General features: G+C 56.1%; 5 protein-coding genes across 5 annotated transcripts; 4 read left to right on the top strand and 1 right to left on the bottom strand.

The window, feature by feature from the left end:
- Positions 1-7,668: 7,668 nt before the first annotated feature.
- SPSK_09097 (cell growth-regulating nucleolar protein) lies at positions 7,669-9,249 on the top strand (the record flags this gene model as incomplete). Its single annotated transcript, XM_016735676.1, has 2 exons — positions 7,669-7,707; positions 7,798-9,249. 2 exons carry the CDS (start codon positions 7,669-7,671, stop codon positions 9,247-9,249), a joined length of 1,491 nt encoding a protein of 496 aa, XP_016588469.1.
- A 1,614-nt stretch (positions 9,250-10,863) lies between these two features.
- SPSK_09138 (peroxin-10) lies at positions 10,864-12,393 on the bottom strand (the record flags this gene model as incomplete). The annotated part of the gene is made up of 1 exon (XM_016735717.1): positions 10,864-12,393. The coding sequence occupies one exon, from the start codon at positions 12,391-12,393 to the stop codon at positions 10,864-10,866; it is 1,530 nt and encodes a 509-aa protein (XP_016588468.1).
- A 737-nt stretch (positions 12,394-13,130) lies between these two features.
- On the top strand, positions 13,131-14,615 carry SPSK_09169 (protein-ER retention protein (Erd1); the record flags this gene model as incomplete). Its single annotated transcript, XM_016735747.1, has 1 exon — positions 13,131-14,615. One exon carries the CDS (start codon positions 13,131-13,133, stop codon positions 14,613-14,615), a length of 1,485 nt encoding a protein of 494 aa, XP_016588467.1.
- Positions 14,616-18,682: 4,067 nt separating this feature from the next.
- On the top strand, positions 18,683-22,318 carry SPSK_08369 (uncharacterized protein; the record flags this gene model as incomplete). The annotated part of the gene is made up of 1 exon (XM_016734969.1): positions 18,683-22,318. One exon carries the CDS (start codon positions 18,683-18,685, stop codon positions 22,316-22,318), a length of 3,636 nt encoding a protein of 1,211 aa, XP_016588466.1.
- A 1,174-nt stretch (positions 22,319-23,492) lies between these two features.
- On the top strand, positions 23,493-26,066 carry SPSK_08568 (protoporphyrinogen oxidase; the record flags this gene model as incomplete). Its single annotated transcript, XM_016735161.1, has 1 exon — positions 23,493-26,066. One exon carries the CDS (start codon positions 23,493-23,495, stop codon positions 26,064-26,066), a length of 2,574 nt encoding a protein of 857 aa, XP_016588465.1.
- Between the last annotated feature and the right edge of the window lie 1,554 nt (positions 26,067-27,620).

Here is a 27,620-nt window from a genome sequence, read left to right as displayed (position 1 = left end):
CTGCGAGAAGGAAGCGACGCCGGTTAGCTCTTTAGTGCTCATGCAGCTGTGGTGTGGGGAGCCTAGGACACGAGGCAAGACAAAGCTAAAGGGAAACCGTGGGAGCTCTGCTAGCTTGTGGTTGGTTTTTGGCGCAGTCTTCTTACTTTTTTCGTCGCATCCGACAGAGACCGATCGCGTCGGCCAGCGCATAGAATGATGAAAAATGAAATAATAACTCCTTTCTGTCTCTGACTGGGCTAGTGAATCTCGTTTTGGAGATGCTCGCTGTGTCTTTTGGGTAGACAATTTGTCGCAGCAATCCTGGCTGTGTGTCCGAGAGGTTCCTATCGACGAATTGATGCGAAGCTTGGCTGGCGGTGTAGGAAGCTGTGCGAGAAGTCGGTACTAGGACGGCTGTGCGCTGCCGGGCGAAAGTGCAGCAATGGGCAGGGCGAGGGACAGTGAAGCAATGAGGGCGAATGAAGAAACGAGACGGAAGAAGAGAAGCAGAGAAGCAGAGAAGCAGAGAAGCAGAGAAGCAGAGAAGCAGAGAAGCAGAGAAGCAGAGAAGCAGAAGCAGAAGCAGAGAAGCAGAAGCAGAGAAGCAGAAGCAGACGATGCGATGCCGGGTTTGTTGTGCTTTTCTGCCTTTCGTTCGCTCTTTCCCTGTGCACCTTTTTCCCGCTCTTTCTCTATGACAGGAGCAACACAATTACCATTTGTGGAGCAAGCGTTTGCTCCTTGGTTTCTCTTTCCCTTTTCGCCCTTTACCAGAGAGTCTAAACCCCCTAGCTCTTGCCGAAAACATACACGAGGCTTGACCGCCAAAGTGTCATAGAGCTTGAATGGGGTTCCTGCAGTCTGGAGCTACACTGTAGATGGAGCCAAACGACGCAAACAGGTGCTCAGGCAGTTGGTTACACCTGTTGCAGCGGCGCATTTTGTATTCTGCCGGACCGCAGCGTTTCTGGGCAGAAGAGGAGCATGAAGCACAGAGAAATGAAAGGAGAATAGGAGGAGTCATTTGTAACAGGAGGAGGACAGAAGACGAAAGGCGGTCAGAGCGCCTCGGCAGACGGCAGAAGCGACCGTAACGTTCAGGGTCCAAGCAGACAGACAGACACCAGGTGCATAGGCACAGAGGTGCAAAGGCACAGGGACGCAGAGACTGGAAAGCGGTCGGACGCAGCATCGGTAGTTACGTGATGCTTGTTTGGTTTCTTGATAAGTTGATGTTCGACCAGTCGTTCCTTCCGCCAGTTTCTTGTCCACTCCTTCCTTTGTTCGAAAAGCAAGGCCATCAGGCCATGGACAGATCCTCATCTTCTTCCAGAGCGAGACCAAGAAGCACTCTCATACCACATCAATCGTACGAATTACTCTGTTTGTTGGCGAAAAGCGAGCTTCCACATTATCCAGCTTTCCCTTCGATCTCATCGAAATACGGCGAGAACATATGCAAGGTACGAACATGGACAGATGCGCCGCGTTTTCTCAGTCTCAAACAGGCATAGGGCAATTTTCGCTTCATTTAAACCGGATACCAACAAAAACCCAATGGCGGCCCGCATGATAGGCTGTCAGTCGTCTTCTCGTTCCCGCTTGTCCTCTGTCGGCATCGTCCACCTTACCAGAGACAGGGGTCCGTGGTTTAGCGCCAACACACAGTCGCGTAGGAGCGCCGCCTCGCGACCACAAGCCCAGGACGTTAAATTAGATTCTCGGTCGCGCACGCGCCCAGGTCGTGATCGGGACGAGGAGACAGAGGGGAAAAAAGGAGACTGGGGGAGATGGAGGGTCCGGATTTGGTGCTATTGGGGAGCTACTGAGGAGATCAGAGAGAGTGAGAGCTCCCGCGACGTTTAGCGACACCACCTCGTGCTCGTTAAAATTACGATGTGACCAGATATGGGAGCTGACTGTCCGTACACGAACGACGAGTCAGGGGGCAAGAAGGGGGCAGAGGGGCAGACATGAAGACAGAGTGAGAAGAGGTGGGAGAGAGAGACAGCATGAGGGGACAACGACGTCACCGGACACGGCAGAGCGAGGATGGGCCCGCGATGACGATACCTGGGATGGCGACATGGGGAGATGGGCGATGGCGGTGATGGGTGACGGCCTGTCTTGGTCTTGATGGGCCTGGACGGACACTGTCGCTCGCGCGCTGTCCTCATGAGGCCATAGAAGATGGACACAAAGACGAGTCCAAGAGACACAAGTACGTCGTACTCTGCACACAAGGACAGACACAGCGTGGATAGGAGGTCATGCGCTCCGCTGGTGTCTCCTTTTCCCTCCTTGTCTTGCAGCATACCACACCATCTACACACCATTTGCGATGTTAGTGCGAGGTAGTACTTCGTACTCATCGCCGCGCTTTCGTTGGTTAGACGCGCACCACTTCAAAGGAACGGGCGCGCTTTGCCCAGGCGCATTACTCTCTTTTCGGTCGTTTGGATCGCCTTTGCATGCTGCACGTCCACGGGGATCGGTCTGGTGGTTTCTCTCGTTTTCTCTGCTTACAACGGGTCGTCGTCTTTTTGTTCACCACGGGGAACAAATGAGCAGGCCTGCGAAGTAAAGATAAATGGCCCGTAAAGACGCTACGAACAAGCACATTCGCATCGCATCAGAAAAGCTGAAAAATGAGCGAAAAGCAGGAGGGTAAGCACATGAAACACTTTGCGTTCGTAACGAAAAGGGGGGGCGTGTATGGAAGAAAACTGACCTGACCTTGGGGACGAGCAGGGGTCGACAGCCCCTCCAGCTCCTGTTCCTGAACGAGATGACTACAAAAGTGTGTCTTTCAGCTTCTTCTCTTTAATCGATATTGCTGTTTACATTTCTCCCCTTGCCTCGGTGCTCAAAGCCACCGTTTTCTAAGGGGGAAATAGAATTACAGGCAAAACAAGACATGAGAAGATCATTCTTCATTAAGAAGGTGAGCGGGTAATGCTGGAATGAGAACGTTGGGGGAGGAAGGGGAGAAAGGGCATGGTATAGGCATGGGAGCGGCATGGACATGAGGACTAGAGCATTTCAACGCTTCAGTAAAATGTCATAAAAATGAGAGAAAACAAGTTTTGCGACGGGATGCCCTTAGGACAAGACGCGCCATCAGTACGAAATACTTGCCGTTAGAGGATCATCAAATAAGACATTTGCGGAAGGGGAGGGGGGAGGACGATCGGTAGCTATGAAGAGCTGTAAGACATATTACGGAGTGGGAAAGATGAACCTCGGCCAGGATAAGATACAAAATAATCAAGTTTGGAGCTTCTTTAGAAAAAAACAAAAGAAGATTAAACTAGTAGAGCATTGCGTCTGCCTACTGCGATCATCAGACCAATATCTCGTGACACTTTCGACATCGTCTGTCTTCCCGGCCAAGAGACGCACTAGACTCGCGTATCCCATAGAGATGCTCACTTGGCCACCCGAGACAGCAGAACACAAGGTCGATTCGGACAGGGCACGAGACACAAGACACTGGATGCTGGGACACACAAACTCTCGAAGCAAGACATTGTGGGAGACACTACGGCATTGGGCCACACTTGACGACTGGAGAGCGGTGGTGGACACATTTTGTTGCGCTCCGTTTACGAATTTACCCTTAATTACAAATATATCAATAAGTGACACATATCTGTAGAGAACATCCACGTTTCCACCGGACTGGATATATTCAAAAAAGAGGGCATAAGACAGTATAGTGCTGTAAGCAACTGATCAAAAAGAAGAAGGTGCCGGGGTGAAAAGGATACATTCAAGACAAAGGCGCCCGCTTAAAGGGCCACTTCATCTAAACAGCTATATACATTGTTGTGGTTCTCTTTTTTCCTTTCCACGTACCTCTTTTGCCTCTTTGCTTCATATCATCCTCGATCCGCGCGACTGGTAAGAGGATGGGACCCCTCTCTTCTGACTTTGCTGCATTCACGCCCCTCCGCCTCGACGAACAGACAACCAAACGCGCCGAATCTCAAAACACAGCCCATATCAGACTGCCAAATCCAGCAACAGAGACCACAGCCCACTACACCATCTTGTGCAAAGCACGTCAGAACTGTGGATGCCACAGGTCCATTGGTCGCGGAGTTGCTAGAATAGAAAGAGAAAAAATAGGGAAAAGAAAGAAAACACGGGCCAAGCCACCATGTCGACATTTGTTGTACTAATAACAGCCCCCAACAACTTGCTCCCGTACCAATCGGGCGGGCCATGGCGCGCCTTGAACATTTTGTCATTCCGTCTCCAGTGTTGTTTTACTGTCTGTTCACGCATGGGATGCTCATAGGTCGACGAACCAAAAGGCAGTGGACAGCAACAATCTGCAAAATTGCATGTTTCGTCGAAACATTCCGCACTATATTTCGTCATGCACTTCCTCGTAGACCCAGACTATTTGCAGTATTTCCACACGCGCGGGTTGCGACAAAATGATATGAGAGAAAGTATGTTGTACTCCGTACCTCAACCGTCACAACACCTCTTTCAGATTCACCCCAATCCGGGTATTTGCATATGCAAGCTGCTTCCTCTGCCATCGATGCCAATGCTCGTTTGGTTAATGCACGCTTTTCTGCAGACGCATGTCAGCTGTCTGCTGGCTGTCGTCTATTGTCTACAGTTGCTGTCTTCCCAGTATGGCCATAGCTGCTGCCGCTTACTGTTCTCGTTGCTGTTCGTATGCCCCGGCAACAACGGTACACGACAGAGTGTACTCCCATAGAACGTGAGCAGACACGTCGTAGGCAGATAGGCCGCCGCCCCCGCCCGTCGTCCATCACAATGTACACTGCACGCTGCCGTGCAACCAGCGCTTGGGCATCGCTGCAGGCGAGCGTGCACGATGCTGTAGTGATGTATGTTACGTCACGTGATGTTGCCAACAACGCGATAGCACTGTGTCGTGATGTGTTGCGACGCGTTCGTGAACACTACAGTTTCGATGCACTGATCTGATGCTGCCAGTATGTCGTACCTCTGTACTGCGTACCTTCCGCAAACCGGCCTAGTCTCTGGCGTGGCTCTGGACTGGGGCTTCTCCCGCCTGGCTGCTGCCGTCAAACGGCGTTGCCCAGTGAGACTAAGTGGCAAGTTGTTCCGCTAAATAAGTGGGCCTGTCTACCTTTTTACCTATTAAATTTCCTATTTTTCCTATTTATTTTCCTCACTATCTCCACATCGCAGGTTCAGGGCGAAAAAAAGAGGCGGACAAAAAAAAACTTCAACGACAGGTCAAACTTTTGCTTCTCAACCACAAACCGCACGACAAACGACACCCCCCACGGCACGCAGAGATTCGTGTAGAATCGAAGGAGTTGAACGTCTTCTTTCTTGACACCTCACAGGCCACCGCCTGCTCCGCCTCTTCTCACTGCGTCTGGCATCATATTCTCATCGCAGCATTTCCGGTTCAGCATATCAACATCGCGCTCAGTGTCCAGCCTTCTCGTCTCATTCTCCATTTGCTGTCCTCACTCGCACCCAAACAGCCTCATCCCTTGTGTACTCTACTCCTCCTCGCCTCCTCTCCCTTTGCCATTCTCAGTCTGCTTCAGGCAGGTCGTCTAAACATACTCGTCTTTGAAGAACGGCACAACCCCCTTGCGTCACCGCGACTGTTGCGTCTTGTCCTTCATTCTCGTCCATAGCACGGATCACTGATCATTGCCTCTTCTTCGCATCTCTTTTTTTCCGGCCGGGTCGACTAGCTTTGCCCAAATACTTGCACATACTTGGCTCTGCCCATCTTCTCCGTTTTGGGTCTTTTGAGTCTTTTAGGTCTTGGGCCTTTAATGAGCCCTGTTTGGACGTTTATGCGGCATCTTTTGCGTCCCAATCCCACGACATCGCCCAAAGAAACGCCCAGAAGCCCCGATAATCTGCACAACGCCAGGGCCATCTGCACGCCAACAGAGCCTGACCTCCACTTCTTCGCATTGCTCCAGCGTCGTTTGCAGTCTCGTCAGGCTTGTCTCCAAAAATATTTGACGACATATTGCATTCTGCATATTTTCCCTGCTTCCGAGAGGCGAAAACAGCAGACTAAACACGCATCCGACGGCCAGAACGCTCTCGCTCATTGGGCACCACCAGCCAATTGGATTGTTGCACACCTCACTTTCTGCACAAGCAATACGGCCCTAGACGGAAAGGAAGAAAGCAAACAAGAAAAAACCCAACAGCAAAGCAGAGACCGCCAACGCAGCCGTCGCCAACGCCGAGTACCGCCGGCCCAAGTTACAGCTTTTCCGTGGCGGCGACAGAAACTGGTCAACGTCAACACGCTTCAGCAAATCACCGTTGTAGCCGAAACCGCCCAATCCAGCAGCCACCATGGTCTCCTTCCAGTGCGAGGTACGTTCCTGCTCGTTTTGTTGCAACTGCCCTTGATTTTTTTGATTTTTGATTTTGGTTTCTCTCTTTCCTCATTCAGCTTCCCTCACTGTCCCCCCTCCCCCGGTTCCTTCCTCAGGCGCTGCCCAATCCGATACGCCCAAACACAAGCAACCCCTGCCTTCCCCCAAAATAACCCATTGAGCCAAACGCCGGTCTGAGCGCGCTCTACGCTCTCTCACTCTCTACTCTTTTCTCTCCCTCTGCACATCGTCTTAGCCACCCGCTACTGGCACACCCCTGTCCAACAACCTTCCCTTTCCCCCCTCCCCCCCAAGCTTGCCTCATGACTACCAAACCGCCCTGTCTTCCCATACCGCGTATGCTCATAATTTCGACCTGACATCTTTGCCACCCCCCCCCCCCTCCTTCCTCTTCCACGTCCTTGGCCCATGGCTCCTTCCTCGAGACTCTCACAGACTTCCAGAGAGCAAGAGCAAACCTCTGTCTGAAGGGTCTCTCCTTCCCTCCGACTGTGTAGTCTCTCCCCACCAACTCTGCACCACGATCGACGCTTCCAAACACACTCCCACACCACACACAACGGGCACGCCCCTGCCCCTTCCTCGTCGCCTGTCTCGTCTTGTGTTCCACTCTAATATCTCGCTGCTACTGCTGTCCTTCTTTCCTCATTCCTCGCTTCTCGCTCCTTCCCCTTCTCGCCTCGTTTCCATTCCATATGTCCAGACGTCCAGACTTTCCACTTTTTTGCTTCTCTTTTTTCTTCATTCTTCCAATCACACAGAAAACCTCAAAGCCACATCCAGACAATCCAGACACACCCCTCCCACTCAGTCTCCTGGTCTTTCGCGCCCCCAGGGCCGTACCCATAATCACTTACACACTCAAACTTGCCCCCTTCCTTGACCATATTACGGCAGTGCTGCACATACTATTATTGTTCTTCCTCCCGCTTCGTCTTTTGCTACTCGTTCTTCTCTTCCAGTCCCTCCTTTACTTTACTCTGCTTCTTGCACTCTTCTTCGATTCTTCCAATTGTGTTTCTTTCTCAAATCTCCCCTCTTTACTTCTCTACTCTCGTTCGCTTCACGTTCACCTCCATTGCAGCCCAACGCACATAACTTCCCCGTTCGAGTCATCGCATCGTCAAGCCGTCAAGCAGCCACAACCGACGAACCACAGTGCCTCTTGCTAACCCACTCTCGCCCTCCGCCTTCTCTCCGCCGTCAACAGTCCTGTGGCGACGTCTTGACCAAGAAGAAGCTCGATCCCCATAGAGGCCGCTGTCGTGGTGCCACTTTCTCCTGCATTGATTGCATGGTCCATTTCTACGGCACTGAATATCGAACCCATACGGTATGTTTGAGGAAACGACAGAGTCGTCATTCGAGCGTCCATGCGCAAGAACAGCGTCGCAGGATCAGCGTTGTCTAACTGTACGCGCAGAGTTGCATGACCGAGGACCAAAAGTACCAGGGCGCCCTCTACAAAAATAACGACAGCAACAACAAGAACAAGAACAAGAAAGCACGAATCAGCCCTCCAAACGGCGCCGAAGAAGAACACCACTTCCATCCCTCGACGCCGTCAGCTCCTGTTTCGACAAACAGCAGCAAAAACAACAACAGCAACAACAACAAAAACTCCATAGCTACAAAGAAGCAGCAAGTCGCTGCGACGCCCAGTGTAAAGAAATCTAACATGGCTGCCGTTGCCCAGTACCAACAACCCCACCATATGTCCCACGCGGCCTACGTTGAGGATGTGCCCGAGGAGCTCGAGGGCTATCTCGTGGCCGACGACGACGACCACCGCTCTGACGACGACGCCCCGCCCCACGCACCCACCCCGCCGCCCGCCGCCGAGGGCCCTGTAAACGTCTTTGATTTCCTTGTCGCTGGTGCCACGCCCAACGCCTCGAGCCTCGGCCTGTCCCATCCGACCGTCAAGTTCAACGACAGCGCGGACACTGACGTTGCGCGCTACGAGTACGATGCCAACGCGTACCTGGCTGCCGCCGACGACTTCTCCATGGCCGGCCATGCCAAGTACCAGCAGCACCTTGCCCAGTACGGCAACGGCCCTGTGCCCACCGCCGAGCCCACTTCGATTGCGCTGACGCCCTTCAGGACGCCTGCGCCTGACCGCGCCGAGCGCAAGAAGAAGGAGAGTGCGGGTGACAAGGACAAGGACGCCTCCAAGAAGGACAAGAAGCGCAAGCGGTTAACCCTGGACATCAATGACCAGGTCATGACCGATGCGCCGCCTGTACTGCACTCGGGCCTCACGGGTGGCCTGCACCGCCTCACGACCAAGCATGCCGCGTTCCCTCCGTCGCCCGAATCGGCCGAGACCCCGGCAAGTCCGCTCAAGAAGTCCAAGAAATCCAAGCGCTCCAAATCACGCGCCGAACCCGTCACCAACAGCCTTTTCTCCAGGCTGACGGCCGGAAGCTCCAAGATCAAGACCAAGAAGCGCAAGCACCGCCGCTCGGCCTCGCCCTCGGGCAAGAAGCACAGCAGCCACAGCAGCAGCAGCAGCAGCAAGAGCCACCGCCGGCACCGCGATGCCGAAAAGGACGGCGCGTCCACGGCGGCGCCGGCCCAGAAACTGCTTGAGTACCCCGGTGCCGAGAAGAAGGAAGACGACAACGGCGGCAGCGGTCAGCTGATTGTCTATAAGCCGCGTGCCGACCTCTTCCTCAGCTTTGTCAACAAAGGCCCTGACAGCGAGCGCGGCTGCAGCATGAACAAGGCGCTCAAGCGCTTCCACCGGGAACGCTCCTCCTCAGGCACCTCGCTGGCCAAGCCGGCCGAGGAGAAGGAGCTCTTCCGGTCCCTGCGTCTGCGCAAGAACGACCGTGGCGAGATTGTCCTGTTTTGCGTCGACGAAGAGTAGTGTTATTGCGTTGTTCTTGGTTGTTCAAACTGTTGTACATTTGTGTTTACTCATTCTCTGTGGCGTTTTGGGGGACATTTTTGGATGAATTTGTTTTTTTTGTGTCTTGTTTTACTGGAGTTTGCGCTGTTCTATTCGGACACGGGGTTTATTGGGAACGCCATAAACGATTTTGATACCTGTGTGTTGTTGTTTTTTGCGTCGCAAAAGAACCACACAACAAGCATTCGACTTTTGGACATATTTTTTCGACAATCCACCAACGGCAATTGGGGAAACTGTCAAATGTTCCAACATTTTCAACACTTTTTATTTTGAAATATAAACGCCAAAAGAAGCATTTTACTCATTAATCATTGTTGTCACAAGCATTCACTACATCACGACAGCACGCAGCACGCGGCACGCTGCACGCGACACGCGGCATCATGCATCATGCATCACGGACTACGCATTACGGGTTATGCACCACGCATATACGCATCATCTCACGATCGACGCCTTTCAACCCGCTGCAACGATTGAGCTGATCAGACGATGAAGACAGACGGGTGGTTTATTTCTTCTTTTATTCTTTCTTATTCCTCTTTTTTTTCTACATATGTCCATCTTAGTAGCGAGCAATCGTGTCCGTTTCAGCTCGACGTTTGCCCTTCTCATTTTCCTCTTCGTCCTGTGTCAACAAACCGTTGGACGTCAATACTTCTGCTGTGGGGCACGGCGGCGTTCGATTTCCATGGGCATTGTTGTTGCTTTCCCTGCTCTGTCTCCTTATTTTGCCTTCTGTGCTTGCCCATCTTCTTTTCCTCCTTGTCTTTATAGAGTTTTGGGTCGGGTCGGGCAAGACTCCTGTAAGTCTATTGTTTGGATTAGAGTCCTCTTTCCGGGACATCGGAGAGACTAGGAAAAGAGATCCACGCGAAACGCTGGTCTCTGTAAAACTACCTTGTGTTGTTTTCCTTTGCATTTTATACTAGGATGGGGTGCGGTTCTGAACCCCCCAGCCCACTCGTCTCCCTCCGAGCCCGTCCACAACAGGTTTCTCGCGGAACCTTTGGGACTCGTTCTGAGAGAGGGCGTTATGCACGTTTTTGGGAGGAGGGTGCGCTTTTGGGAAAGCTTTTGTTGACCGAGTTGAACCTTGCAGCGATGCTATTGCTTTTGCTTCATTTTTGTTTGGCTGTTTCGAGTTTTATTTTTTCTTCTTCTCATTTTCCACCACTGTTTTCTAGTCTTCGTTTCTCCGTAGACTTTTTTTGTTTTATGCAGTCTCTGCTTGCAGGTCAAAAAACGGAAAGAAACGAGAGAACAGTTTAATCTTGTCTTTATCTTTGTTGCTCTGTCTTGCACAATCTGTTGTGGGTTTATTTTAGCTATTTCTATGTCAAGTACAAACATTACTTGTTTACAACAATCACCATCATTCAATTTGATGCAAGTGCTGTACGTCTTTTACCTTTGTCTTCTGGTTCTTATATATTGCTTTCAACTGGCATTTTCATTATTCTGAATGAACCGAGTTTCGTCTAAAATGTACAAAAACGTGGCTACTATTACAGTGACGATATAAACACATTGCTCCAAACGTACAACCCTACTGCCTGCCTTGTCGTCTCACAACGCCTGCAGCGGCAGAATGTGCTGCGGCTGCGCGCCGCGCCGGCACAGCGGACACTCGGGCTTCTCCCGCACCCAGTCCCCAATGCACCGCCAGCAAAACACGTGCCCACACGGCGTCGCCGCCGGGTCCTTGAGCGTCTCCAGACACAGCGTGCACTGCCGCTGCATGCGGCTGCCCAGCCAGCGCATCGTCTGCTTGGGCTCGAGGTTGAAGCGGTAGCCCGGGCCGCCCGTGTCCGGATCGCGGGGTGTGTCGGGTGTGCTGGTCATCGCGGCGAGAGCCGTGGCGGCGGACGAGGCCGGTGTGTCGTCGCTGCCGCCCAAGAGAAGCTCGTTGTTGGCCGTGTAGGTGTGGTCGTGGTCGAGGCTGACCTGGACGGGGCCCGAAAACCGTGGGGAGGACGACGAGGGCGCGGACGAGGACGAGGACGAGGACGACAAAGTATCCCGCACATGGACGTAGCCCTGGACGGCCAACTGCAGCACGAGCAGCGCGCCCAGCACCTCGTAGCCCACGACATCGTCTGCCGCCGACGCGCCCTGCCCCCCGGCGCCCTGCCGGCGCCGTGTAAAGACGTACCGCAGCCCGAGCAAGCGCGTGGTCAGTGTGTAGTAGGCGCCATAAAAGTAAAACAGGGCCAGCGTCACGGCGCGTACGTGCGTGCCCGAGGTCAGCGAGTCGAGATGTGTGAGCAGGTAGCGGTAGACGGGCAGCAGGACGCGCACGCGCAGGGACACGGATGCTGTTGATGTTGTTGATGTTGATGACGATGTTGACGATGTTGACGATGACGACGCTGTTGGCCGGCTCTTTGCCTTGGCGGCTGCTTGGCGCATCGCCTGCAGGGCGGCCGCGCCCTCCAGCGCGGCCACCTTGGCCTCGAGCCGCCGCCGCAGCGCGCGCCGCACGCCGGGCAGCGACCGGCCCACCAGGTACGGCGCCAGCACCGACGTCAACACGTACGCGGACCGTCGGAGCGGTGGCGGGATCAGCAGGGGCGCGCCCACGCTGTCCCGCCCCGGTGTGTCGGGCACCACCACCTCCATCAAGTCGCAGTACTCCTCGCCCAGCGTGCGGTGGCCCAGCCACGCCGTCAGGCCAAAGTAGGCGAGCTCGGCCGCCGTGCGCGTCTCGGTGGCCCACGCATGCGCCGTTCGGCCACCGGCAAAGCGCAAGACCAGGTCGGCCAGGTCGTTGGCGAGCGTGCCGGCAAAGTAGGCATCCTTTTGGTGGGCGCGGATGATGTCCGGGGCGGAGGCGAAGGGGTACGGCGAGGTCAGCGGGAGGAGGGCGGGGAGGGGGGTGTCGGCAGAGGTAGAGGCGGCAGACGACGATGAGGACGCAGAGGAGGCGGCGGCAGCAGCAGCGGCAATAGCGGTCCGCGATGTGCCGGCTTCGCCTGCACCGGCAGCAGCGGCGGCTTCGGACGCCTGTGAGGCTGGCGACGATGACGGCCGCGACGCGACGGTTGAGAGGGCGCGGACGGCCGGCAGACGAGGGCCGGCGCCGGAGGAAGAGGACATGACTGGTTGTGACACGATGTGCAGGCGGTGTGCGATGGGATGTTGCTGTTGTTGTTGTAGTGGTGGTGGTGGCTGTCGCGATATTGAGGATGAGGTTCACAACATGCACGACTTCCTTTGTTTGCACCTTCCCTTCTGAATTGCCTCGGCACTCTGCAGCTTGTGAAGTACGACGTAATTACTGGAGTTGGGGGCTATGCGCTAAAAAGGTACAAAGCTAATGTATCTTTTTGGTGAGTAAGTCGTAAGGCAAAGGCAGGACAGGAAGGTGCTGCTGGCACGCGCTAACGCGGCCGAGCCGAGCTACTCAGGGCATATACAGAAGGAGCGACGCGCCAGCAAACACGCTTTGGCGGGCAGTTGCGGCAGTCGTTGTCCACGAATGGCAGCCGCCAAGAGACAGCACCTAGACTGGGATTCTGACGTCGTGTTCTTTTCGCTGGCGTCTCCTATTGTGGCACACAATTGAGCTGCTCTTTTTTTTTTTGGAATTCACACACAACCACATAAAACGCCAACGGAACAAAAACGACGATACCGGCGGGGTTTGTTGTTCCACGGCCAGCCGCTCGTTCAATTCCACCTCCCGCCCATGGGGCTTTTGCTGCGACGGCACGACGGACTGCGAAGCGATCGATAAGGAGACGGCATCGATCCTCAACCATCACCACAACCGCACCGCTTGATCTCGTTTCTTTCCCCCCTCCCCCCGCTCTTTCGCCCGACCGCCCCCTACAATGGACGGCGACGCAGCCGTCGAGCCCGAGCTCGATGCGTTCAGTCTGGTCCTGCCGCTGCCCTACCGCGTGGCCCTCATCACCGTCCTGGCCACCTGGGGCTGGGGCGCCAACCTCCACTATCTCTACCTCCTCAAGATCGACGTGCCGTCGCTCATCCGCTATCCAGGCCGCACGTCCGGTGCACACATACCTCACCACCATTCGGCTTACCGGCTCGCGACGGTCACGTCGTCCGTGCTCGCGGCGTCGCTGCTCCTCTTCTGGGCACTGACCCGCCACAATGTCGATCGCGTGCTGGCCCTCGACTGGATGCCCATGACCACGCTTGCCGTGCTCGGCCTGCTGCTCATCCTCCCCTTTCCGCTCACCTTGCTGCAGCGGTACACCGGCATCGTTCGCAGCAGCAGCGGCGGCAGCAGCAGCAACGCCCGACGCTCGGCGGCAAGCCCACCGACGTGGGCCCTACCCCAAGACGGCCGTCGGCGGTTTGCGACGACGCTGCGGCGCGTGCTGGTCGGCGGCCTGGCCGAGGCGCAGCACGGCAAGTTTGGCGACATCTTGCTCGCCGATGTGCTCACCAGCTACTCCAAGGTCCTCGGCGACCTGTACGTGTGCCTGTGCATGTTCTTTTTCGCGGCGCCCCGGGGCGGCCGCGACGAGGCCTCGGCCACCGACCGCCCGGACCGCAACTGCGGCGGCGGCGTCGTTGTGCCGCTCATCATGGCCATGCCGTTCCTGGCGCGCTTCCGCCAGTGCATGATTGAGTACCTGCGCGTGCGGCGGTCGGGCGCCGGCGGCACAGGCCTCCAGCACCTGGCCAACGCCGCCAAGTACGCCACCTCGTTCCCCGTCATTTTGTTTTCGGCCCTCCAGCGCAGCGCCAAGGCCGCCGAGGACGCCAGCGCCTCCACCCCCGCGACCGGCAGCCCGTCCACCCTGTACTACCGCCTGTGGCTGGCCGCCGTCCTGGCCAACTCCCTCTACAGCTTCTACTGGGACGTCGCCAAGGACTGGGACCTGACCCTCTTTGACGGCGCGCGCGCGCGCAACGCCCCCGACCACCCCTGGGCCCTGCGCCGCCGCCGCCTCGTCGGCGGCGGCCAGCCGATTGTGTACTATGGCGCCATGGCGTTGGACCTGCTCCTGCGCTGCACCTGGTCCCTCAAGCTCAGCCCCCACCTCGACCACGTCGCCGACTTTGAGAGCTCGCTCTTCCTCATGCAGCTGCTCGAGGTCCTGCGGCGCTGGGTCTGGATCTTTTTCCGCGTCGAGACCGAGTGGATCCGCTCCACCTCCTCCTCCGCCTCCACCACCACGAGCAACGACTTGTTCGCCGGCGGCACCGGCCTGCTGCTAGGCGGCATGTCGCCGGGCGGCAGCGGCGGCAGTGGCGGCAGCGCGAGCAGCACCATCTCGGGCAGCGACATTCTGCTGGGCGACTACCAGCCCAAGTACGGCGACGAGGACGAGGACGACGTCTAGGCGCGTGTCGAGCGCGCTGTTGCGGCGGTCGACTGCCGGGGCGTAGATACAGCGCGGAGCATCATGGCCGGCGACCACAGTAGCACAGTCGCGCCTACAGCGTTTGAATGATGGCATTATCATACACGTCGTATATGGAGTACGTCGAACATTTAGTTTTTATTTTGGTTCTCTATGGGGTACGGGGCGTTTAGCTTGGTTTTTGGGAGATCAAAACGAGGTATTGTCCTCGGTATATTTTATTATATTTCCTTTTCTCGTTGTCAAAAAGACACTCTATCCAAATTTATTGTCCTTGTTTACTGAACCTCTACTGTTGTACGGAGTATTTCGCTGTTTCTCACTACGACTCCGGACCGACATGTCAGCCAAGGCGTCTGTGCGGACGAATCAGAAATGGCTGCGTGCATGTCTGCGGCTGTTGCAAATTACGCCAATTACACGAAAAAATCAACTTCTGCACTTCATCTCCGACGGCGTTTTTTTTTGCATCCTACCCTTCGACTTCGAGAAGCATCCTCTGTTCTTTTTCATTTCTGGAAATTGGTACTCAGACATGGTATCCCGTGGTCATTGTCTGTGTGGTTGCATATGTTTTGTGTCTGATTGCGTGTTTCCCATGGCCATCATCTCCTGTACTTCGTACCATTTGCACCGACTCATCGCCCAGCCGCACTACGTGCGTCTGCCAATATCAGCGATATTAAGACCAAGCTTTGACCGCATCTCACGGTTCATCGTCATTTCCATCCGAGTGTGCATTTCTCGTGTCCATCGGCAGCCGCACTTTGTGATGGGCCTTGCCCGTCTATACGTCGTACGCATCGACCTCTTTTGTTCATTTCACGTGCGTCGAACACGATGCACGTACATCGTGGAAAGACAAGTCAAGACCAGTTTCCCCGTACGACACTGCTCGTCATAAAGCACCCCGGCTCTTGGTTGATCGCATCTCACTTCAGGACGGCGATCCAGACAAGGGGCGTCATTTGTCTCTGCTTGCGGAAGCCGTTGCAAGACGGAGTGCAACATACATCGTACGGAGTACAAAGTAGAAACGACTGCAGATTCCGTAAATATCCCAAAATAATCTCTGCTCCGCACGCACGATGCTAAAACCCCCCTTCGAACAAGCAACCAAGGAAACCAAGAAAAGGAAATGAGCGACCTCTGGATCCTTTTTTTATCGTCCTGGAGTGGAGCCGCGATGCTGGTAGCTGGAGGCACTTGCCCAAAACTATCATCCAGCGCGCCCGTTGCTGGTCGCGCTTGCTCTATGCCGCACCTGCCCCATCATCTGCTCCCTGTTTTTTTTTCTCTTCACAGACAGACCTTCGCCACTTCCAGTGCCGCGCAAAAGACACCCTGTTGCTCCCATTTTCTGATGCGAGGCTGTGTTGTTTCAACGCCTGGCGAGGTGAAGCCGGGTGAGGCGGCCGAGGGTCCAGAACGCCGAGCTCAAGCTGGCTACCAAGTGCCACCAAGTGCCATGCCGTCGACGTTTCATATTTGACCCCGATGCTGCTCTTCTTGGGTTGTTCTTTCCCTTGTCTTTGCGAGGCTTTGCCGTCGCTCTTTGTCTTTCTCTTTCTCTTTCCTTTCCTACTCTCTTCTTTGTCTCTTTCCCGGGTCGGTATGCCCGCTCTTTCCTCGACAATCTCCCCCAGCAAGGTTCCTTCCACGACATATTACCTGGTCCATGCACCCACTTTCCTGTCAATCCCACCCTTCGAACTAACAACTGCTTTCTTCGACAGCGTCGCAGAACTATCCTTGTCTTCGTCCTGGGACCCTTGTCTCCTCAAACTCCACCGAAAAGGCACTTGTTTCTGACAATGTCCCTTTCCCGTATCTTGCGTTGTCGTATTACTCCGTCGACATGGATCCAACGATGCAGGGATTGTCTTTTAGCTGGGCCCGCTTGGGGGCCTTTGTTTTTATTTACTTTGCCAGTGTTTCCTTTCGTTCTTGCCCCTTTTCTCGCTAGTGTGTAGTGATGTGTTCGGCTGATTTGCACTGACGTGACTTCCTCTTTCCTTCTTGTTCTTGCCATATTTCGTATTTGCTGGTTGTTCTTTCCTTTGCCTCTTTGGGGAACAATTGCCGGCGCGAATAACACTTTATTTTGCACTCATGTCCATCATCTACCCGTTACGGAGGACGGAGTACTTCGTACTGTCGCGCTGTGGGATCATCTTCAACGGCTGCTGTCCCTTGGTCGTCGTTTTTCCTGTTAGATGCAAATCTGCCTGCCGCAACGTACCGAGCAAAACTATCTCGTCATCTAGGAATACCGAGTACCGTTGCTCGCGCCTTCCCTTGTCACGCGTTCTCGCTCTTGCCTCTTTCCCACATGGCACATGCTTGATGCCTACATCGTACTCCTTCCCTGTGTGTAAAACAGCAATCATCCATGGATGCCTCGTGCCTTCCTTCTACGAGCGCCTTGCTTGTCAATCATCCACATTGTTATTTTGAGTAAATATAAAAGCATATGGAGTCATATGCAGTAGCTGAAGCTTCCTCTCTGCCAATGCCCAAGCACGGCCTAGCCCTGCGCGTTTGCACAGCTCCTTACGCGAGCAGCGCGGCGACCAGTCTCGCACTCGCACAAGACTGTCTTGAGCGCTGCATTCTGGGGTCCGCCCATACTTGTCATCTCTTATTCTCCGGAGCTTTTTTGGCTTGTGGCTTTCTTTGGGTCCTTCCTTCCTCTGAGTGGAAACTTCATCGGATCCGTTTGTTCCTGCCCTTTTCTTCTTCTTCTTGTTAGATCTCCTATACTTCCTGCCTCATATAGGGTGGCAAGCAAGTGTGCAACGGAAGGAGCTACCGTCTCTTGTCGTTGCTTTTTCTCACGAGTTTTGGATTTCCATTTTGCGTCTCCTTTTTTATTTTTGGCTCTTCTCTCATTTCCTCTCCTTTTCACGTCCGGGTATCTTCGTTCCGTTCGCTATCGCTGTCACGCCTTGTCCTTCCTTTCATGATTTTCGGCTCACGATTCTCGTCTATTGTTTCGGTGTTGTCTTTCATCGTCGTTCTTTTCGCCTTTTCTGCTCTCCATCTGTTTTGTTTCAATCTCGGCCTGTCTCTTTTTTCGTTCCATCGTGCACGTCCCAACACAGCTCTGTCCTCTTGTTTTTCCTACTGTCGCGCTATTGTCGCATTTTGTCTTTTTTCCCGGTTCGATTCCCTGGTTGACATCTCCTTTGCATTGTCCGTCCAGAAAAAAAAAGAACGAGGGCCTGAAAAAATAAAAATAAACAAAAGGTTGCAAAAAGCTTTATCACCACAGATCTACGCCACAAGACGCAGAAAACAGCAATGATAGGCACAGCAGCTTGAAGCGGAGACCGATTCCCCCCATCCAGCCTCCCTTCGTAACGACAAAAATCGCAAATCACGAAAAAAGCAAAGCGTTGCTGTTTTGTCTGTTGTCTACCTTCTAGGAAGTACACACGATCAGCTTCGACGCGACGGATGAGGGTGTGAGAGAGCAGCCTCCGCGCCTCTCCTCTGCCATCGCTCTCCGTGTCTCTCTTTTGCTGCTTCTCTGCCTCCGACAAACAATGTCGTCGACTTGCCGGACCCAGTACGCGTTTCCTTTCTGTTCTGCTTCTCGTCTGGCACTGTTCGTGGCCTTGTTCGTCGCTACCGCTGTCGCTGTCGACACTACCGACAGTGTAGCCATCGCTGTCTTATAATCGCCCAATCCTTGTGCTTGGCTCAGTCTCGACTTCGACCCCAGCATCAACCGCAATACCCGTCTTAACGGTCTCTTCTACGCCCGCCCGCCCCCAGACTCTATTCCCGTTCTTACGACTGACGTCTCCTTCTCGGCCGTTGCACGCTACCCTCCGTCACTCATCTTAAAATAAACACAGACGAGAGTGAAAACCCGGTTGCACAGTGGCTCATACATATGCAACACGACTACAAGCGATCGTACCCGGCACAGCATACACGACTCAAACAGCGTCCGTCGTCTGTTGTGCTCGGTTTCGTGTCGCCTCGCCGCGGTCCACTGACTGTTGCCCACTGTCGTTTGCTGCCTGTCACCTGTCGCCATGGCTGGAACAGACACCCCATGGGCTCGTCTGGACCAGACATTTGCGTTCCAGGGGTCGGACGACGACGACGATGGCAATGAAACGACCAACGAGTATGATGGGTACGATGAGTATGGCGAGGGCGGCAGAGGGAGTGGGAAAGGCTCAGTTGCGACGATCATGATCGGCCACGAACCGCGACCTCAACCGCAACCCTCACAACATCAAAAACAACACCGACAACATGGCAACGTCGACAACAATACACACCACCGCACCGCCACAGTACTAACAACATCCACAACCTCAACTACATCCACCATTACACCAGCCAGTGCCAGCCAGCCTGGGCATCAACGCCAACTATCTCAATTATCTACACGGCAGCAGCATCAACAACCACAACAGCAACCACACCAGCAACACCAGCCTCGGCTATCTCTCGACGAGCAGTACGCAGCCAAGCCCTTGCCACCTGTCCCGCAAAAAGCCAAACTACAAAAGTCAGCAAGCAGTCGATCGAGCAGCCGACCAAGTGACAAGCCATTTCACCGGTCACAGCCGTCTGCCTCGTCAGTAGCTTCTTCCGTCTCGTCCTTCAACATCCAACCAGGAGGCTTTGCCGATGCTGACGGGTTTACGTCGTCATCACTGAGGCGCGGCGCCTCTCTTTCTTCCCACACGACATTGCTGCGACCGGCCCAAAGCTCGGCAGGCTGGTTCTCTTCTGCAGCACAGCAACGAACGCAAGACAAGAACGCAAGCTCGGCCAGTTCTGCCTCCGACCGTCGTAGTATTGAACCACTGACTCTCACACCGCTGGATCTCCCGCCATTGGCATCACCTCCCACACATGCTCTGTCTGCAACCGCAGGTAATCTGACCACTCGTCCCATCACACCCCTCGCCCAGCCGCCGCTCATGGCGCCGCTTGCTCTTCCACCACTCAAGCCCCCGTCGCGGGGAGGGGGTTCACCATCCTTTGCTTCCGGACATCTGCCGGCGGCGTCATTGCGATCAGTCGCCCACGGTGATGCTGTATCGCTCTTTTCAGTTCGCAGCATGGGCAGTGCTGGCACAACCACCGCCGCCTCTGCACATAACAGCGCCACCCGCGACGACTCCTCGTCCACGTATAGCGAGCGTCGTGTGCCTGCCGCTACAACAAAGCAAACGCCTTCTCTTCCGTTGCTGTCCTCATTTTCATCGTCCTCCCGCCTGAAGCCAGCTGCGGCTGCACCGGGCAAGGCGGTCCGCAAATTCATGCGTATGGCCGGCAAGGCTGCCAGCTCGGCCAAGGATGCCATGAAAGGGCCCCTCCATACAAACAGCAATGACAGCACACCCTCGATCGGGTCTCATTCGGCCAGCGGAGCACCGTCAATCACGGTCACAACACCAGTTGAGTCACCGGTAATATCTTCCATACCAACACCGAGGCCGCCACAGTCTCCACCCTACGGGGATACTGTCAAGGCTTTTCAACCGGCTATGGTTCCCCGGCGCCGGTCCATGAGCAAAATCTCCCAGTTGACGGGCATGGATGTGGGAGATGTTGGCAGTGGAAGTACTGCGATTCGCAGCAGCAAATTGAGTGACCTCCGCCGGAGTCAGTCGGATACGCCTGTGACGAAACATCACTCACAGCTTTCTTCATCTCCAGTCTCAAACTTGCCAGATTCGGCGGTTGCGTCACCTACTTCCACAACTGCAACGACACCCAGCATCTGGAACACGAGCATGTTCAATAGCGATGACGAAAACGATGTCGAGATTGAAGACGAGCACGAGGCAAATGACGGTGCGAGCAGGAGTGAGGGCAGCATCACAAGCAAGAGCCCTGTCCCCACAGCACCCGACGACACCTCCGTTCTTACCGACACACCGGACCCTGCCACGGCATCACTTCTCCGGTCTCTCTCACAGACGTCATCTCAGCCACCACCATCAGTGTACCAGCCCGTGTCCCAACAGCAGCCGAGCCAACAGACCACTCCACCCATTGTGGCAGAACAGCAGCGCTCGCTCTTGCCTCCGAATCGGCTTCTAAAAATCAAGCGGTACAGCGATCCCGCGATGGCTCCGATCATCGAGCATCCCGACGATACGACAAACCCATCGGGTAGCGGCAGCAGCCGTGCCAGTAGTCACTACAGTGTCCACGAAGGCAACAGCGTCCCAGATGCAGTCGACGAAAATGCGTCTGCTTTCATTCCCAGTCGCCCTGCACCCGTTCCGGTCCGGTCAACTTCTCCGTCGCCTGCAGCATCACCCATAACATCGCCCACGGCGCAACCTATGCTGTCACTCAACGTCTTTTCTACTGGTTCAGCCGTATTAGCTGGCGCCATAGCCAAACACATCCCTACGATTCGACTCTTCCCCAGCTCTTCTGATGATCAAAGGTCGACTACGAGCCCAACATCACCAATTGCTACGGCCAGCTCACCGACGGCGTCCTCCCCATCTGCAGCCACTACGCCGCGCAAGATTCCCCTGCCGACTTCTTCGGACATCAGCAATCCTTGGCCCACGAGCCCTCCGCCGCGCCCGGCAACACCACCACCGCTTCACCCGATTGAGAATGAAGCGGCCGAGGTTGCCACAGACGTGGCCGAGAAACGCATTAGCGGGGCCGGCTCCACGGCCATGTTCCGAACGGTGCAATGGGTCCCAACGACGGACAATTCTCGGTCGTCCTCAGCGACACCTACCGGCAATCGCCTGTCCCTCCATGCTCGTACAAAGAGCAACGGCTCGGCCAGTGAAAGCATCGCCACCAGCGTCGCCACCAGTGTAACCAACAGCAGCACCAGCGGGTCCAGTGCCCTCAGTAGCACTGTGACCAGTACGATTGGCAGCAGCAGCCGTAGTGCGGGCTATGGAAGCTTCAGTTCCACCAGCACATCGTCAAACCGGCACTCGTACCTTGCGTCACCGCCGCTTCCTCTGCCGCCGCCTCCCAATTACCCTCTACCACCTCTGCCGACACCTATTCAGCCTACGCCGGCCTCCCAGCCCTCGCAGAGCTCCTTTGACTATGACGATGACGAAGGTGGTGCCCGCATGATGGCAGCGCGCATGATGAAGAAGGCGGCTTCCCGTGATAGTGTACGCTGGCGGCCGACAGCGCTGGGCAAGTCTCTCTTCCGCCGAGAGTCAACTTCCGGGCCAGGGACAGGGTCATTGTCTGCTGCAGCGGTGACTAGCAACCCCACGTCCCAGGCACCTAGCAGCCAGCCGTTGACGGGCGGAGGTTTGCGGAGCAGTCTGTCGACGCGAAACAGTCTGTCTGCCACAACGCTGCTGGCGGCGCAGCGGGTGGCGCACACCACGCGTAAGGCGGTCGAGGCGGTTAGCGAGAGCAGCGGTGGTGGCAATAGCTCGGCCGCGCGACAGCACGAGCTCGAGAGGGAGAAGTGGCGCGAAGACTTGCGCAGTCGGATCCGGCTGGTTCCCGAGGGCGGCGAGGTGGCAGCTCAGGCACCAAACGCGGTAACTATCGTGTCTCCGGTCTCATTACCAGCTACGGCATCGATATCGGCTCCGACACCGACAATAGCAGCACAGCAGCCAAAAGCAGAGGTGAGGACCGTCGTCCACGAAATCCGCAGCCCGCCGATCCACGACAACGACCACGGCGGTATGATTTGAGATGAGATGTATGCCCATGGCGTTGAATCTCTTCAAAGTTTGCCTTTGTTTTACCTTTTAACAATGCTTTTTTTTTTTTTTTCCTTTTTGCGTTTCAACACCTGTTCTGCCTCACGGCGCTGTCTTTATACGTTTCACCTTTTTGTTTTTGATCTCCATTTCTCTCTTTGATTTGAGTTTTGCTCTCACACCCTCTTTTACTCTCGCATATTCCCCTACACGCATAGCAAGACAGCGGGTTTCATGGGTTTTATTCTATGTCGCGCGGTGTTTTGTGTTCTCTATCTGGCCCATCTCCTCTGATTAGTGGGACCAACTACTGTTGTTTCTGTCGGCGTTTTCGTTTTTGGCATCCTCACGTCTTCTTACGACAATAATATCTGTTGTTTTTATTTGTCTTGTATGCATTGCTTTCATCAAACGTATTCGATGGGACGGGTTCATGAGAGAACGAACGTTCAAAGTACAGGGACCCAGGGGGGCTTTATCAGGCATCCAAAAGCAAACATTCTCAACAACATTGGAAAGGATACCCGGGCGCCAAGAGCAAAGAAAAGGCCGAGGAAAATAAGGCGAAAGGAAACACGAGAGAAACATACACTTTAATACTTTAATCGACGAGCAATAGTAATGGAGAAATAGAGTCATACATTGACCTTTTGACGAGATTGTTTTGTTATATTTCAGGGATCCTTTGGAAAGGGAGAGTTGGCATTGAGTCGCTGAAAATGGCCAGACGTCAAATCGTGTTGATGTTAGAGAAAATGCTTATTTTAATCAAACACTTCCGCTTCCAAAGAGTGAGCTGAATGACACCAAATGTGTACCTGCAAGGAAGCCACAGTGGCATGGGTCGCACCTGCTTCCAGAAGTTCACGCTAGCGGGGCAGAAAACGACAGGAGCTCCATAGTGCAGATGCGGACGGACTGGTTCACTCCAACGGGCACTACTTGCCGTTTGGCGAGTCACTAATTAGGTCCCAGGCGAAAACATACGACATCTGAGAAAGAGCGACCAACGCGACATCAAACCCATTACACCTCTACACCTCAAAGCCCCAAACACGCCCAATTGGAGCCCGATTGCCACCCGCACGACCCTTCCTCCCTTGATACAACCATGGTCCTGCTTCTCGAGCAGTGATTCAGCAAGCAAAGCACGCACACACACACGATGGGACCCCGGAGCCACGTCTGTTCGGCGGCGGCGACCAGGACGGCGTTTGTGCGGCAACAGCTCCTGCTGCTCGCTGCAGGGCGGCCCGGCTATGGACGAGCACACTGCTGTGCAGCAGCAGCTGCTGCCGCCATGTCGCAGCGCCGGCGCGCATCGTTCTCGCCGTCGCCCCGGCTCCCCGTGCCCAAGAGAGTGGCCGTCATTGGCGGCGGGCTGACGGGCCTGACCACGGCATACTACCTGGCCATGCTCTTGCCAGCGACGAGCCACATTACAGTCTACGAGGGTAGCGGGCGGCTAGGCGGGTGGATCGACAGCGAGTCGTCGTCGTCGTCGACGACGTCGGATACGGCGAACAACGAAAAGAAAAAAGACGCGGGCGAGCACGAACGGACAGACGTCCTCGAGGCCGGCGCGCGCATGGTGGCGCCGCAAAAGGGCGCCCGCTATGACGATTTCTTGCTGCTGGAACTCATCGACCAACTGGGCCTGCACGAGGAGCTGCGCGTCAGCGAGTGGAAGGCCGCGCAGTACATCTACTACCCAGACCACCTCGTGAACGTGTCGCTGGGCAACTTGCGGCCGCAACGGCCGCAAGCCGAGGACAACCAAGAGGGCCGGTCCGTGACCCTGGCCGAGCAGCTGGCGTACTGGAAAGCCTTTGGCCGGTGGGTCGTCTGGTGCGCCACGCGGGTGCTGCAGGAGCCGCTGTTCCGGAGCCTCCTGCCGGGCGCCTTTTCGTACCTGTTGCCCTCGACGGCCAAGGCGGAAAAGATGCAGGCGCGCATGGTGGCGGCGAGCAAGGCGCCCGGGCGCTACCCGCCGGCCAGCGACGACGAGTCGGCGGGCGCGTTCATGACGCGCATGTCGGGCGGCAACACGGCCCTTACGGACAACATGCTGTCGGCGGTGATGCACGGCATCTACGGCGGCGACGTATGGAAGCTGAGCGTGGCCAGCAGCATCCTGCGGCCGCAGTGGCTCAAGGAAGCGGCAGGGCCCTTGTTCCGGCTGTACGACCGGCAGGCCAAGATTGCGGAGCTGCGGCGGCAGCAGGCGGCGCGCATGGGGCGGGCCCAGCCCGAGGACCACGACGACTTCCCGGGCCAGAACGCGGGCCTGGGCGGCGGCATTGCCGGGTTCCCGCCGCTGACGGCGGAGACGCTGCGCTTCGCAGAGGAGTACAGCGCGGCCAAGGGCAAGGTGGAGCTGATGATGGAGAGCGACCTGCAGCTGCTGCACGACATCATGCTGCGTCTGCGCGACCGCTACGAGCCGTGGCTGGCGGCGGCCCAAAAGAAGCGGGGCACGCCGGGCTACGAGGGCGACGCAGACGACGGCCTGCCGCGCGAGGCCAGCCCCTTTGACCGGCTGCCCATGCTGATGATGCGCAGCACCGGGTGGACGCAGTTTGGGTTCGCGCAGGGCTTCGGGACGCTGACGGACGCGCTGGCGCGCAGCCTGCGCAGCCGGCCCAATGTGACGATCCGGTCGGGCGAGCCGGTGACGGGGCTGCGGTACGAGGCGCAGCGGGTGCGCGTGGCGACGCCCAAGACGAGCGCCGACGGCGACGCGTACGACCGCGTGGTGTCGACGGTCGCCAGCCCCACGCTGTTCCGGATGGCCGGCGGGTCCGACACGAGCGGCGACAGCGGGCAGCTGCCGTCGCTGCGCGACGCCCACGCCGTGACCATTATGGTGGTCAATCTGCACTACGCGGAGCCGAACCTGCACCGGCCGTACGGGGGCTTTGGCTACCTCATCCCGCAGAGCGTGCCGCTCGAGGAGAACCCCGAGGGCGCGCTGGGCGTCATCTTCGACTCGGACCGCGAGATGAGCATGCGCGAGCTCTTTGATTTCGAGCGCACCCTGGTCATGGACGACGCCCACGCGACGGACGTCTACAACAAATCCCAGAAGGGGCTGGACGCGACCCGCGCGGCCCGCGCGGCGGCCGATAGCACGCGCGGCTCCAAGTACACGGTCATGCTGGGCGGCCACCTGTGGGACGGCTACCAGTACCCCGACGACTTCCCGTCGGCGGACGAGGCCGTGCGCATGGCCGAGGCCGTCCTGCGGCGGCACCTGCGCGACACGCCCGGCTTTGGCGGCGGCGGCGGCGCGCCCATGCCGACGCCCATTGCGACGCGCACCAAGCTCTGCCGCGAGTGCATCCCGCAGCACTACGTCGGCCACGCCAGGCGCATGGCGGCGCTCGACGCCGACCTCAAAGCGGCGTTTGGCGGCCGCCTGGCTGTGGCTGGCGGCAGCTTCACGGCCACGGGGCCGGGCGTGCTGCCGTCGGTGCGGTCGGCGTACGACGTGGCGCTGCGCGTCGCCGGCCGCGGCTACCAGATGGTCCTGGAGGACAAGAGCCGGCGCGAGACGACCATGGCGCACGTCGGCGACACGGGCCTGGGCCGGTTCGCGGATCCGGCGACGGACAGCGTCGGGATGCGGGCGCGCGAGCTGCTGCCGCTGCGGTTCAACAACAAGCACGTATACGCGCGGGGCTACTTTGGCCGCAACGTACACGGGGACGAGTACGTTCGTTACCCCGTCCGCCAGTGACGGACGTGGCAAGAGAATCCGCAGTGTCCTCTGTCCCCTGTCCTCTGTGCTCCGGACCGTGCGCTTGTATTTGACCAGCAATGAAATACAAACCGTTCCATGCAAAGAGACACGATAAGTGCGAGACGCAAGAAGGGAGTGTTCCAGGAAGGGCATCCTCAAGGAGTGGGCTTGGAGCCTGTTGGAGGAATGGCCGTCAGCAATGCTCCACAGCGTATCACAGGTCGTGGTCGGCCGCTGTCGTCCGCTGTATCTCACCAACAGACCCTGCGCTTCCTGCGTGTTGAGTCCCCTGATTTGGACTCTGGGGCTAGCCTTAGCCGGCGCAGCCTGGGTTCTGTTCAGGGGACTTTACAGGCACGCAGCTGTCTTCGTTAGGGCTCTCACCCGCTGAAGGATAGGCGAAAAGTACGGCGCACGCCCAGCAACGTGGCATTGACGAAGTACGTCGTAATTAATTCGCAAGTTACTGCCATGCGCCTGACCGCCCCCAACTTCCTCGGTTGTCAACAACAGTCGCATTTAGGTTTGGTTAGTTGGTTAAAAATAGAAGCAGAACAGGGCGGCCTGAAGACTCCGAAATAGTGGGCTTTGTCCGCTAAGCCATTCTTCTCTTACAGTGATCCATCAATCTGCTCAATGTATTTCATAAACGGAAAGAGCAACCAACAGCCGTGGGTGCCAGCGAATGGCGATCATTGGTTTTCTTTCAACGTAGTTTTGTGCACGGTTTCTTTCATACGCCTATTGTTTCCATCCCCGGCCGCCTCTGGACGCAGGGAGTCGTGCGTCGTGCATTGCACCAACAACAAGCAGCCATCACGGGAATCCTTTCAACGAAACGCTGTCTGTCCATTTCAGGCCACCGTCGCACACCCTCTCTGCTTGCTCCTGTTTGCTCCTGTTTGCTCCTGTTTGCTCCTGCCTGTTCCTTGCCTCTCTGTGTCTGCCCTTGCCTCCTTCCGTTTGTCAACCCGACCGCTTGCCCCTTTCCTCTTCTGGTCCTCTTTTCTCCCTCCTCACAAATCCAGTACGCGCGTCCTTGACGACGACAACGACGACGTCGCCACTTATTCGTCGCAGTCTTTCTCGTCTGCCCTTCTGTCCTCTATTTTACCGTGGTAGTAGTCTTACTATGGCACTTCCTGTAGCCCAAACCGTAGAGTAAGAATACATGGGCGCACTGGCGGCTCCGCCCCTCGCCAAGTGGTTCGTTCCTGCCGTATTCACGTATGTTGCGTGTGGACTGGTCCTGCTCCTGCCAAAGCATTAAGATGGCAGATGGCAGATGAGCCATTAGCGCCATCTGACAGCAGCCGACCAGTTCCTGCCAAAAACGGGCACACTGCCCGACATAGCCAACACTGCCCTGCATCATCTCCGTACAATGTGCTATTTTCCTGTCCTCTCTGTCTCTTATTTGCCCCAGTTCATGCGTGCACGCTCTTCCAAGCCTACCGCACGTTTCTTGCCCAAATACAGAATACGGCGCATGTCGGGCCTCTTTGTCCCTTTGGCCGTTGCTTTGCCTGTTCCCAATCCTCTCCACACACC

Source organism: Sporothrix schenckii (genome assembly GCF_000961545.1).
Source record: "Sporothrix schenckii 1099-18 chromosome Unknown Cont44, whole genome shotgun sequence".
In the NCBI taxonomy this organism is placed as follows: domain Eukaryota; kingdom Fungi; phylum Ascomycota; class Sordariomycetes; order Ophiostomatales; family Ophiostomataceae; genus Sporothrix; species Sporothrix schenckii.
Note: the sequence above shows the minus strand (reverse complement) of the source record. Positions and strands in the feature narration are given on the sequence as shown.